Source organism: Anser brachyrhynchus (assembly GCF_964034855.1).
Source record: "Anser brachyrhynchus genome assembly, chromosome: 12".
Lineage (NCBI taxonomy): Eukaryota > Metazoa > Chordata > Aves > Anseriformes > Anatidae > Anser > Anser brachyrhynchus.
The window spans coordinates 14,672,371-14,685,958 of NC_137707.1; the positions used below are offsets into that span (position 1 = coordinate 14,672,371).

General features: G+C 38.6%; 1 protein-coding gene across 5 annotated transcripts in view; it reads left to right on the forward strand.

Annotated features, from left to right (window-relative positions):
• The window catches only part of ESRP2 (epithelial splicing regulatory protein 2), a 45,856-nt gene extending 42,646 nt beyond the window's left edge, over positions 1–3,210 (forward strand). For all 5 annotated transcript variants that reach the window (XM_080553018.1, XM_080553020.1, XM_080553017.1 and 2 more), the window contains one exon: positions 1,819–3,210. In XM_080553018.1, coding sequence (XP_080409144.1) covers positions 1,819–1,977 — 159 coding nt within the window. In that variant the 3' untranslated portion in view covers positions 1,978–3,210. The remainder of the gene's footprint in view (positions 1–1,818) is intronic.
• Positions 3,211–13,588: the final 10,378 nt, after the last annotated feature.

The following is a 13,588-nucleotide window of genomic DNA, read 5'->3' on the forward strand; positions in this document are numbered from 1 at the left end:
AACCATTCAGGAAAAAAAAAAAAAAGATTTGTACAGATTTGAATCTATTTTTTTAATATAGGTACATAAAGAAATCATGTTTCTCTCCATGTAAATCAGAATGTAAAGCTGTTACATAGGTCTTAAAGAACATGAAGTTTTTTTGTTTGTTTAACGCTTATGTTGCTTGTGGAATATGTAGTCTTCTCTGTTAACTTTCTATACAACTCTAATTTACTAAAATAAAATTAATTTCTGGGTCCTAGCACTAGTGTTATACTAATGCTGCTTTTTAAACTACTTTTTAAAGCGGTCATATGTGCTCAGCAGGCTGACTGTGCTTTGTGTGTTTTCAACTTTGAACTTCAATATTGAACTTACATTCATGACTGATGCTAAATGACTGATATAAAGATTAACATTAAAGAGCTATTTTAGAGCAGGCTGTCTTTTAGCTCAGATTGTGGCCCAAACCAAACTGCATACAACTTTCTCTTTGAGCATAATGTTTTTCTGAAATAAATTTATAAATTTATTTCTAAACCTGAACTGGGCTTCAGATGTGATGTATTATTTGTCTTTGAATTTCTTTCTGCATGTTATTTCTTGATTAACTTTAATTCTGTGTGAAGCCAGTGCTAAATGTCTCTATACATTCTTTTAGTTTCTAAAGTGTACTGTTGCTTATATCTTAAGAATACCTCTACTGCATGCTAAGTGTTTGGGTGGGTAAAGCTGTGTCATGTATTGCTTTATTTTTGTATATTTGAATGCAAAACTGATTAGAAACTACTACTGATAATAACAGAGAAGTCTATTGTGGTGTACTAGGCATGCACAAATTCTATTAAAAAAAAAATCCTAAATATTTTAACTCCTCATAAACACATGAGGACATATGTCACACGAACTTAACTTGAATCAGGCTGCTGCTCATAAAATGGTTGGTTTTCCAGCACAGATTTTATGTTTTGTCTGGCACTGATCTCTGTGACAGACTGATCTTGTATGCTGAGCTTTTTTGATCCTTCAACCTTTTGATTTTGAAATTTCATGCAGATTCATTTCTATCCAACATACAAATGGGACTTCTAAACTTAGCCTGGAAGGACTTCCAGTGTGTTGTAAGAAATGGCTGAGGCACCATAGGGAATACAGACGCATCTGCTTTAAACTCAGTATTTTGAAACTGTCTTTTAAGAATTTAGGAGGGCAAATGCACTTCACAGTAAATCAACTCCAATGACTAAATAATCTCATTTTCTATCTTGTCTTTCTTATTCTCCTTGAAATTATAATAAACATTTCTTTGATTCAGTAAGACCTGGTGCAGTGCTTCGGCTTTCACTGAGCAATCTTTCTTGCTCTGTATATCTGTGTTTAAGTTCAGCTAATCCTCCCGACACAGAACTCTAATACATCTCTATCCATCTTTTTTTTTTTAAACTTTACATGCGAATATCCGCATGCATTCATAGCCTTTGTCACTTGCCTGTAGTCCCCATAGTACAAGAATTATTCACTGAATGCCTGGTCTTTCTTGCTCAATTTACCCTCCATTAACAACTAAGTTCTTTCTGGTCAACCTCTAAGCTCAGTTACTTGTCTAGCAAAATCTCTGCATGGAATTATGTCTACATCATTCTGTTCCAGCAGAATAAGAGCTGCTGATTCTGTTGATCTTTGGTCCATCTTCTTTTTCTGTTCTTGCATCTGGAATCTCTTTCCACAAACACAGGAGCGGAGTGAACCTGATGCACAGCATTTAAAAACTGCATTTCTAGGTGTCATCTTCGGTCTTAATAGTTTATTTCCTTTTGTCTTCTTGTACCCTTGCAGCTCCATGCAGATTCCATCCTTGTGCTTTACAACTTCAGTGGCCAGCCCAGCGGAGAGGCATTGGTGACTTTTCCAAGCCTGGATCTAGCTAAGAAAGCAGTGGCTGAGAAAAACGGACAGCTCCTGGGAGGCCAATGTGTAGAACTGTACCTGGTCTAACCAAACACTCTCTGGGGGATGGGGAAAGAATGTCGCACTGAACACTGTGCCCTTTACAAAATAAGGAGTCTTCCCTTGCCACCCACGCAGCAGCAAATGTGCCTTTTCAGCATGATATGTTGGAATGTAGAGTGGTACATGTCCTGTATTTAATTAGAAAAATGGTGTATTGTATGCCAAAGAAAAAAGTGAAAAGAAAAATTATGCAGTTAATTTACTTAATCTCTAATGTACTTGTTTGAAAATAGGCAACCCCCCTCTTGGCATCTAGTTAATTCTGAAGACAATCTAATAGCACTTCAGCTATCACAGCCATGGGAGAAACCTATTGCCTGTTTAGTAGCATTTGAAGTGGAAAATGAAGCTCGAGTCATTCAGATTCTTGTGTTTAGTTTTTAAGAGTTTACACTTGGCAAAGTGTCTGGTTTTTGTAGAGTTTAAATGTCTTTAGAGAGGGCTTTTGGAATGTGTAGCATTCCCAATTCAAAGCATAGATCCAATTGATTTTTTTGTTGTTGTTCTGGACTGGAAAATACCAGGATACTGGACCCCAAATGCAATTGTGCTTTCTCATGTTTTCATTATATGTTGTTTTGCAAAAGCCATATTTGTCTTTCCTACCAGTGTACTGCTGCCAATGTGTAAAGCAAAAAAAATAAAAACAAAGACAAAACCAGAAAAATGCTCTCTTCCCAACCATAACTCCCTGACCCCACCCCAGATTTTTAATCTCTACAGGACAAAAATGGCACATAAACCGGAGTACTAATAAGTTATATTTTTTTATTTAAGCATAATAGCTTTCAGATACTGTATTAAAGATTTTGCTCTAGTTTATGTGCATGCATTTGTTTACATCTTTAAACTACTTTATTTGTATATTATGAAACAACAAGATATGTTGAAATCTAAATCCTCTAGTGCATGCTTCTTTCTTTTTCCCTGTGTGTATATACATAAGCTAGAAGTACTTTTACGTCATGTAGCATGTGTTTAAAAAAAAGACATCTGCTGTAGAAGCACTAAATGACTTTGTTTTTACTGTGCCTTACTTCAAAACTATTCCAAGTGCAATACCAGCAGAGCAAAATGTAATGAATCCTGTTTTGACATGTTCATGGATGTCTGGATTGATCTTTTTTGTTAGTGCACAATTTGAGTTGTACTTAAAAGAACTGAATGATGTATGCTTCTTTATATTACAACAAATAAAAGAGATGCTTACGATGTGTATTGGCTTTTGAGAGCAACTTATACTTTGTTTTAATGTAATTTCATGGGCCATTATTTTCTGCGAAGTAACATTTTACCTATTTTTTTCCTCCCCATAGACTTAGATGGGCATATATGTTTTGTGAGATGGTATGCTTTTTCTTTTTTTTGTACGTTCTGGCAAGAAAGAGATGTACATGATAAATATTTCCCTTGCAGTGGAACACTTTTCAGGCAAAGCAATGCAGCTGTTACATGCTTAGCTCTCATTCTGGTGCCAGAGGAAAATGAGTATTGAACTTGAAATTGTGTTCACTTTAGAATTTCATTGACTAAATGGGCCATTCTCTTTTCTGTGCACAACCCAAAATGCTACATTTCTGTCATGGCAGAGCCAGAAACCTTTCTGTAGCAAAAATGAAGGGGGATATCTGACTAAGATAATTGGGTTTGTTTCTAGTCAGAACCATCCCATGTCAGATGCCACTTCATCACTAAAATCTCCTGCTTAAAGTGTTACTGCAGTTGGCTGGGACTACGATATTTTATTTTGGTATTTTAAAGCGGGAATGCATTAATCTGTTTCCAAGATTTGTCTTAAGTCTACAAAAATCTTACTGTTAAAGTAACATGCACACTAGACAGGAGAATGTTAATTATAATGGTGCAGTCCTTGTGCCTTTGTGGAGAATAGTTCTCAGTTCCCCCTTCTAAAAATTTTGGGAGGCCCTTTTCAAGAAATACAAATGGACCTACCAGTCCATTTTTTTACACCATTACGTTCTGCCACCATCCAGTTGATGATATCTTGCTTATGGCTTTGTGTTGAGTTGAAAAGTCTTATTTTTCTTATAACAGCCTGTATAGGACTTGTGGTTGTCTGTTAGCTAAAATGATGTTTAATCTACTTAAAAAAATCACTTTTTTTTAATAGCTCCTTCCACTGTTGTTTGTACGTGCTCTCCTCCTTCCTTGGCAGGCTGCATAATCTGCAAGTCTGCAGTCCTACCCTTACCTGAACAGAGGTTACAGCCCTAAAGGCTGTATGGAGCTTTCTTTTAATAATAAAAATTATTAATAATAATAATTAAAAGTAATAAAAAAAAGGAGGCTTAGTTAATGCTGTTGTTTTAATCCCTGTTCAGAAGGAGATGCTGGAAACTGGTTATCAAAACTGAACTCAGCTGTTTCATGCTTTGTGGCTGTGTGTATGCATAAAATCTAACATGGGGATTGGAGTGGTGTAAGTTTAAGAAAATATTTTATACATTTTTTTATTTCTATAAGCTACAATGAGGGCCGGGCAGTGCCAGCAGACACCCTCATGAGGTGCCTGACAGCAGCCCCACCCTGGAGTTATTCTGAGCTTTGTTGGTCCTGTAGCAGAAAGCAACAAAAGAATTAACAAAAGCACATTTGAGTAAAATGTATCTTTATCCAGCGTTTAAAATAAAAATGCTAACAAACTTTGTATCCCCTCTGCGGCCTCAGGCTCCTTCACCCCTCAGGAGCAGCGCTGCTGTGCCCGGGGCCTTGCTGGGGCCTGCCCCGGCCGTGCTCCCCTCGTCCTCTGCTCAGGGCGGGCCCTGTGACCGTTGGTCTCCTCGGGCCCCTGTGGCGCCCCACAGTGCCCAGCCCCTTCTCGACGGCCACCGAAATGAAATTAAAAGAGAAGGCGGCTTTTGCCGGGGGGGATGTTGGCTGTAGGGCTGGGGGAGGCAGAGGAGTGGTGGGAGAGTGCAGGGAGCCTTCCTCAGCCATGTCAGTCTCCTTCAGCCGTGTCCCCATCTGGTCCTCGTCGTGTGCCTGTCCCCCCCCCCCGCCATTTGCCCAACAAGACTGCACATTTGCCTCTAGCATTTGAAGTTTTCTTGAGACATGCTTAGGAATAAAGCGCCATGTGACTAAGGCCTCCCTTCCTGGCCTGGTGGATGCGACCCAGCAGGCTGCCCCTGAGGGTTTATGTGCCTCACCTGTGGAAGGGGATGGAGCCTGCTCTGAACACTGGAGAGGGAGGGAGGGGTCGTATAATTTGGGTGCTGGAGACAAGTACACCAGGTAACTGCTAGAAGCTGAGGTGTGCTTACGGTTTGGCTTTGTGTCTGGAAGCAGCATGCACCAGAAGTAGTGTCAGGACTGTATGAAAAAGGTCTTTATCTTCTCAGCTCAGACTTGATCCCCAAGCACTTTCATTGTGCCTTCATATGGCTGCCTACATCGCTGGAGAAGGCCAGGAACTTAGGGTAAGTCCTAAATCTATTTTCTTCTATTTGATACATGTGTTTATTTCTTGCAATTGAATTTTTAGACCTGCTGTGTTGTGGAGGACTTCTGAAGGAGATTACTGTTTTTATGTGTATGTAGTTTAATGTAATAAGAAAAACAAATACAGAAAATGCTAAACGTGCGTTCTTTCACCAAAGAGAAAGATGTGAAGCTTGGGAAAGAACTGTGATTTGAGTGTTACTGTTGTTTGAGAAAGAGTTCTTACCCTCTGTGTTCAGCCACAAAAAGTGTTTCTCAAAAATTATATAACTAAAGTACAGAATTAACATTGTTTGCATTTCTTTGTCTCTTGGTTTAATACTTCTGATAGTGCTGGCTTTGAGACAACCCCTTAACTGGTGCATCCCTCTTCCCATTCTCTTGATACCGATAATTTTACTCAGGAATTATTTCTGTGTTGTTTATTTTATGTTGTGTTCCTCCCCAGTTCTAAGAGAAGGCAGTTTATTCTTGTTACTTGAGATTGGGGTGAGATGAGACTGAAAAGCTTGCAAAAGCCGCTTTTTCCCTGTTTTAATGGTTGCAGCTGTGCTTCTGGATCAGGTGTTTTGTGTTGGAATTGCTTCATCAGCAGAGCTAACTCTCACCCTAGACAGGCTGATAAGTTTTGCTTGTTTACGTGAAGTAAAATTTTTTTTTGAACAAACTTCTGCCAGTGATTATCAATTCCTGATTTTTTTTTTTTTAAGAAAAAAAACTTCAACATCTTAACTTTTGAAATAGTATTTGTATCTTTTTGGTCCATTAAAATAAGTTACAAGTGTTATTGTTTAATCAGTTGCATTCTGTTTTGTATAGACATATATTTGCCAGAGTCCATGGTGATAGGTTTTGAGGCTCACACTTAGTGTCATCTAAAAAATGATTGCATCTAAAGTTGGCTTGAGATAGTATAAAGCAGAAATCTCTCCTCATGCGTGCCAAGGTTTGTCTGAGGCCAATCTAAAACTCTGACTATTTAGATCTACTTGTTATATAAATACATATATTAAAAAAGAAAGAAAAAAATGCAAAACTAAAATGAACCAGGGACATAATTTTCTTCTTCCTGTAGAATTAGGTGATGGCCACTGTATTATTTAGATGGATATCCAGTTGGACAATGTAACTATTCAGATAAAAATGATGACAGGTTCATCTAGGCTTGTTTTGAATAGCCCAGTCAATTGCCGTTTCTTATATCGGTGTGTATTGTTGCGATCCTATTTCATTTTATCTACGTGAGTCTAAAAAAAAGCTATTTGTTTCTGTTAATCATAAAAACTACGGTTTAATTAAAATGCCTTCTTTTCTACAAACACTACTAAAGTGTAGTTATAATTTGTCTTTAATGTCGTCTGTGCCTTTGACAATTTTTTAAAGACCTTTGCTTAAGTGATAGGAGCAGAAGCTTCTAGATTTCTCAAGTGCGTCAGTGGATTCTAGGTTGGTACTGTAATTTAATAATGCAGTTTGGTGTTTCCTGCCTGCGCTAATCCTTGCTACCAGTAGATGTCCCCTTTCGACCGGGCGTTGCAAATAGCAAACGAACTACAAATACTTCGGGACTGAGGGCTTCGGTGTTAGCAACTGCAGTAGAAGAGGCGTGCAAATCTTGTTAAATAATTTAGTGTCTTAAAATCGGAGGTAATTAAATCTCAAAAAAAGCAGTTAACTTTTAAAATTATTATTATTTTGTCCCTGATTTTCAATTTTAAATGCTTTCTGCATACAATGATTTGTTTATTGGTATTTGTCAGAGCTGCTTTGAAATGTACAAATATATCTCCAGTTGTTTCCTTTGGTTGAGCACCATGAACTGACGGTCTTCAGAAATTGTCTTTGTAGAGGACCCTGTGCACAGTAATCACTCAGTGCAGTGTGTACATAGCGTAGAAAGAGGGTTCATAAACCTTCATAACCTCCCATGGGGAGGGGTTTTATTGTTGCATATCCTTGCTCCAGCACTTCCTGCATTTTGGGACTGCCTCAGTTGTTCAAGAGAGAATTTTGTGAAAATAGGAATAACGGGGAAGGGGGAGAAAGGGCAGTTGTATAACAATAGTTCTGCTAAAAATAAAAAAGGCAAACTCCCTCTCCCACATCCCTTAACCTTCTAACACCTGAGTTGTCTTTATAGACACTTTTTTGTTGTTTTGAAACATTTCATGTATTCAGGAATATCCTTGTCATGATGGAAAGACTGTTTCCTGCAGAGCCTCAGAATAAATGAGGTATTTTAAACGCTTTTTAGTTGTGAATATAACAATAAAACTAGAAAGAAAACATTAGCTCTTGGAGTGGGAGGTTTATAAAGAACCTTGTGTTTAATTTTTAAGAAAACTACAGTAAACTCATTTGCTAGGTGTGTTTTTAAGTGAAAGCATATAAAGCCATAATCTTTGTCATTAGAAATGGTAGTTTTAAAGTGCTGAGGTGTCCAGTTCTGTCATCTTCCCCAAGCCCCTCTGTAAATGTAATTAGTATGTACTTTACTCAAATTTCTGATTGTGAGCTAAGAATGCTGAGGCAGCAGAAAATACAAAGGAATTGTTAGTAACAGAATTTAGAGACAACTTAGCCAGATTGAGTCTGTACCACTAGAACACAAATTTAGACTTAGGAGAATGCAACTTGCCTTTTGTCCAAAGCCTGGGAATGTTCAGCAGGGCATTTTACTGCTTCTACAATATTTTTTTTATGATAATTTTGCAATAAGCAGCAATGGCAACAACAACATGTATTGTTTTTATTTTGGGAGAACATCTTTTATAATAGACTTGCTTAATGTGCAAATGTTCCAGTTTATATCAATTTCTTGTACTTGTCCCTTCCTTCTGCCTCAACTGTTAAAGCAGTGTAACTTTTGAAAGTTTTGTTGCTGTTTGTTTGCTTTAATGATCATCTATTATCAACACTTAATTTTCTGCTTGCTGGGAGTGGGTGAAGCCAATTTGGTATTGCCATGAGTCACTTGTTAGCGTATATTCCCTTTTAAAATGATTTAGGATACTTGCAACTATAGCTTTTGGAATATGTCTTTATGTGCAAAAAGCTTCAAAATCTTTAGTCTGGATGCTTTTAAAAGAAAAATATTAAAAAGTATGCCAGGGTAAAATGAAGGAAAACTATTTCCATGCCACAGAGTAGCATTAAAATTTGACTTTCTTTGATGCATTGAAAGCTAGCACTAGCATGCGTGTCAGGAAGAGTAAAAGCTGTTCCTAACGTTTTTTATAGTATGTCACTGTTAGGGATGTGTCTTCCTAGGCCCAGGTGTGTACTGCCTTCAAGGTGGAGGGCAGATAAACACAAAGACCAGCTGTGGGGAGGAAAGTAAAGGTGTGGTGTAACTGAACAGAAGCAAGAGGCAGGCTGCAGAAGGTGCTTCCTGTCTGTCGGCAGGGCAGGACAGACTCAGCCTCAACTCAAGTGTACCACTTGTTGCTACAGCTTAACTCACAGAGATCTTTAAATGTGCTCTGAAAGCGTGGGCCTTGTTCCTGTTGGATTAAGTGTGTCTTTCTTCTGTTTGATGCAATGCAGTCCTTCAGCAATCAAAATTTTACTGTGAAAATCCACACACATTACATTTAATATTAATTCTAGCAAAAGCATTAAAATGACCTTGATGATTTTGCTCAGTTTTTACTTAGAGTGAAATAATCTATGTCTGATGAGTATAAAGTTGCAGGATCACTTAATGCTGCATGTTTTATGAGTGTTATTTACCTCTTAAATCCTTCTAAAATGACTCATCAAGTCAAGTACATCGTACTGGTGATGCAGTCTGGAGAGGAGGTTAAATGATGATCTGCAGGACATAAGCGGACATGTCCTGAACAAGCAGTAAAAAGGTAGAATTATGCCTGTCTGTGCTCCTGTGAATAATAGACCATTTCTCTTGCTTGTAAGGAGGAGAAGTCTTGCAGCGATGGCAGCTTCCAGGTGTTCAGTGAAATGCAACTTCTGCATATCTTTAAGTTTAATCTCTTTTTGTTCAGTTAAAAGATATTGGCAACTGAGAGATTACAGCATGGTGATGTTTTCCTTAGAGTATTAACCTGATCTTACTGGGTAAGAAGTAAATCCCTGGAAAATAAGGGTTTCTGAATTTTCATATTATGGGAACAGTTTTGAGGCTGGTTTGGAAAAGAAAGTTGTATCACAGTGCCATGGGCCTAGACGCTGCTCTTGGCATCCTAGAGTCAGTTTGCTAACAAATGGAAATTCAGAATACAGTAAAGGCAAGATAGAGGGTTTCTCCCTATTCTGTTCATTGCACCAGGAGAGGATCCAATTGTTCTTTCTTAAATATAACAAGTTTGAGAAACAAGAATGCTGACTTGCAGCTGAAGTGGACCTCAAGACCTTTCAGTTACAGGGGAAGTTCAGTTTTGGCTCTTGTGGCTTTCAGAAGGTTTGCAATGACTAGACCAGTTTGGCTAGTGGTATAGAGATTAATATCACTCTTCTAAGGATTGAGAAGGTGGTATGATTTTCTGACCTGTTTTGAACAGGAAAGGCAGGTTGGAAATATGCTGAGGAGGCAGTCGGCGGTGTTAGCCGATGCTCTGGGTAGGATGGGCTGAGGTGGAGGCAAAGTGCATTACTGCTAAGAGGCTGTTCTTGGGATAATTCTGGACAGGCCAGAAATGGAGCAGGAAGGTGAGGAGACAAATTCATCAAAGCACTTGATAGGTGTAACTAATGTAGCTTTGAGCCAGGTACCTCTGGAACTGCTAGCTCTGGGTCTCAGCAGCACTGTTTATGTCAAAAAGCTGGACAAACAGGGAGGCAGTTACAGGACAGCAGCCATTCTGCTCGTGTTGGTGGTCTCATGACCTGTAGTCACAACAGACTATAAAATGGTGGACTCCGGGTGTTCGGAGACGATCTGAGACAAAGTGGGTGTAGATTGCTGGATACAATTACAGTTTGTTGGTTGCATGTCTGTTATTGAGCATAAAAGAAGGTTTAGCCTTTAGATATGGGATAGGAAACTAGATTTGGGATCTGAAGAAAGGGCCAGGGAATCACTTTGCTTGTGCCAACACCTGTTCTCATCCCTGTCAGACAAGGTTTACCTAGCAAGAGGGAGCGTTTAATATTTATATTGATGTCACTGTGAAAGCACATAGTTTTGCTCGAGGTATAATTATGGAGTTGGAAAAAAAAAAAAAAAAAAAAAAAAGACACCCTTGGATCTAAGCACCCCTGAATTTCTAATGCTGGCATTTGAGTCGGAAATTCCTTGGAAATACTACTACAATTAACGAGTAAGTTTTGAATTCTATTTAGCAAGCACAGCATGTCTCTTCAGAAATTCTTCTTGTTCCTGCCTATTGTTACTGATTTCAGAAATATTCAGCCTCATATTAGGTATAGGTATCAACTTTGTGAAGCACACAGGACAAACTTGACTGCTGTATAACAGACTATACCACTAAAAATCAAACTCTGTAAACTCTTTGTGTAAGAGGACTTACATTTTTTCCTGAATGCTCAAAACCACTGCCCTCCCCCACACACTTGAATGTTTTTCTCTATTGTTCAGTGTACCCAGGAAAAATAAGACTCTGTGGTTTATCATTCGTTTTTATTTTTTACACACAATAAACCATAGGGTGTTTTTGAATGTTCTTATTAGAAACACTCTGTCCTTAGTCCCCCAAATCAACTGGTGAGCACTGATACCAAAAAGATCAGCTTTTCAGTAATTTTGTGATGTAAGTAACAAATAGTGCTTTTCAGATGCATGTTGTTTAGTTGTTATTGTGAGTGAGTAGCTGTGCTATGTGGAAGGGTGACCAGTATGAGAATCTGCTTCGCTGGAAGGTGCGGTGTTAGAATACCAGTTATTCACTCTTCTCTCTTAAATGGGTTCTGCTGATATGCTGTAGAAATTATAGAAATTGGTTGCTGCCCTTCAATCACTTCAAGTCTGATTATGTTTACGACAAGGTGTTTTTCACAAATGATAAATGAAATCTTAGGACCTGGAACTTGACCTCTCTTCTTCCTCACCAGTGGTGAGGTTTGCAGGTAGTTGACATGAATGATTTGGATGACAGTCCAAACTACTCCCTGTCACTGGGGTAGCTTTTCAGTGCTGAAAGGAGTAAAGATGGTGGGTGTTTGTTTTGAAAAGAAAATGGAAGTGGCAGTTTATACCAAGGATAATATAATACAGTGCAAAAGGAAAGCTTTTGTTCTACCTTTGATGCTCGTGAGAAGCTCCTCAAATTGTGTTTACAGAACTTCCTTGTGGCACAGCCTAGACTACGTTTCAGATCTAAGGGTCTCATGTTTCTCTGACCTGTTCTTTGTATATTCCCTCTTTAGAATACGTCCCACTTCTGTGTGGTGGATGCTTGGTAACCTCTGCACAGCAAGCAGTTTTATATCAGGTTATCTGCTGCGTGATTTTCTTGAACCTTTCTCGGAAGGGATTGTGCAAGCAGTCTGGGCCAGCTTTCTGCCCAAAGCAAGAGACATCATGGCCCTGGTTTCTTCTGATATTCCCCACATCTGAGCTTCATTTGTAAAAGGAGCTCATCTAGTTTTCACTTTAGCAGTCTGGTATGCTTGAAGAATCACATTAACGTTTAGGTTAGTTACCTTTGTTTACATGCACATCAAGAGTTTGTTCACACAGTATATCAACACTGCATGAGATCGGTAACTTGTGATTTTTCTCAATTTCTTGAATTTTTCCCCCTGCATAAATTGACTTTCGTTTACAGGCACAAAGAAATAATTCTTAAAAAATGCTTTCTACATGAATACAGTAAATGCAGTCCATTTCAGACCAAATAGTCAAACCACACATGTAGCCTTTTGACTCAAATGTATTAAAGTATTGAAGATAATGTTCTCTTGATAATATTTCATGATGGGAAAACATTCCTCCCTTTCAAAAAGTGCCTTTGCATTTATCTTGCTGTAGCATTCACTAAAGGATTGCTAATGTGGAGCTTTATAAATAATCCTTTCTGCACGGCAGTAAGAGTAATTTAACGGGCATTTCTGGGAGGACATGCTGATGGGAAGATATTTATAAGAAGTATCAAGGGATGCCTGACAAACTGAGGTGCGTGGTTTGGCTTTTAAGTATTTCTTACCAGCTCCAAGCAGAGAGTGGGGTGTTGATGTTGGTGAGTACACAGTTTGCTGCTGTGCAGTGTGAGCACACTTTGTGCCCACTGTTCCCAGCCCACCCACCATGTTCTGAGAAGAGCTCAGCTCTTCAGCTCTTGTAAACACTGCTCCAGCTGTGTGAAACCAGCAGAGTGGCTACAGTAGTTGCTGGAAGGCCAACTGAGGCCAGGCTTAATTATGCAGATTTTTTTAGAGAAAATAATTTAAACGTTCCCAACGCTGAGCAAACAAGGATTTCCTCTTAACCCTATGAAAGCAGGAAACCCTATTCCTGAAGGACAAGTTTATTTTTTTTCCTTTCAGAATGGCTTCTGTTGCTGAAAGTCCTCACTGAATCACCAGTTGTACCTGGTGTCCAGCCCCTTTTGTCTCCTTTCTTAAAAAGGGAGGTTTCTCTATGCAAAATTCTGTACTAAGATGCTGTTGAGGTTCCTTTGGGCTCACTTTATTTTTTTTTTTATTAGACCTGTATTGTGGCAAATCTTGGGATGCCAGGAATCCATTCTGAAAGATTTAATGTTGTCTTTCTTAAATGCACCTTCATGTGGTCTTTCCTCTAGTTGTGTACTTGTTTTTGTTCAAACAGCCAGTTGTGCAATACGGCCTTTCAGGTAGGGCCTCTTCTGGCAGGGCGAGACTGAGGACTTTCTCAGAAGTTATTTAGCAGGCCCCATGTTTGAGGCAGTTCTTTCGTGTGGTTTGGATGGTTCTGTAATGTTGCAGGAACAGCAGCAGGAACACTGAATTAATTGTTTATATATAAATTATTGATTTGTTTTAAATTAATGAAACTGACGAGAAGCACATGTTAAAAATTTCTAGGGTTCATCAACCACCATCTGTTACTTCAGTGAATTTGATGGTGGGACATAAATAAGGCATTAGATGAACCTGAGTATCTTTCGGTAACAGCAAAAAAAAAAAAAACAAACTGAAAAAGATGACTGTAAACATGAAATAACAACAGCAACAG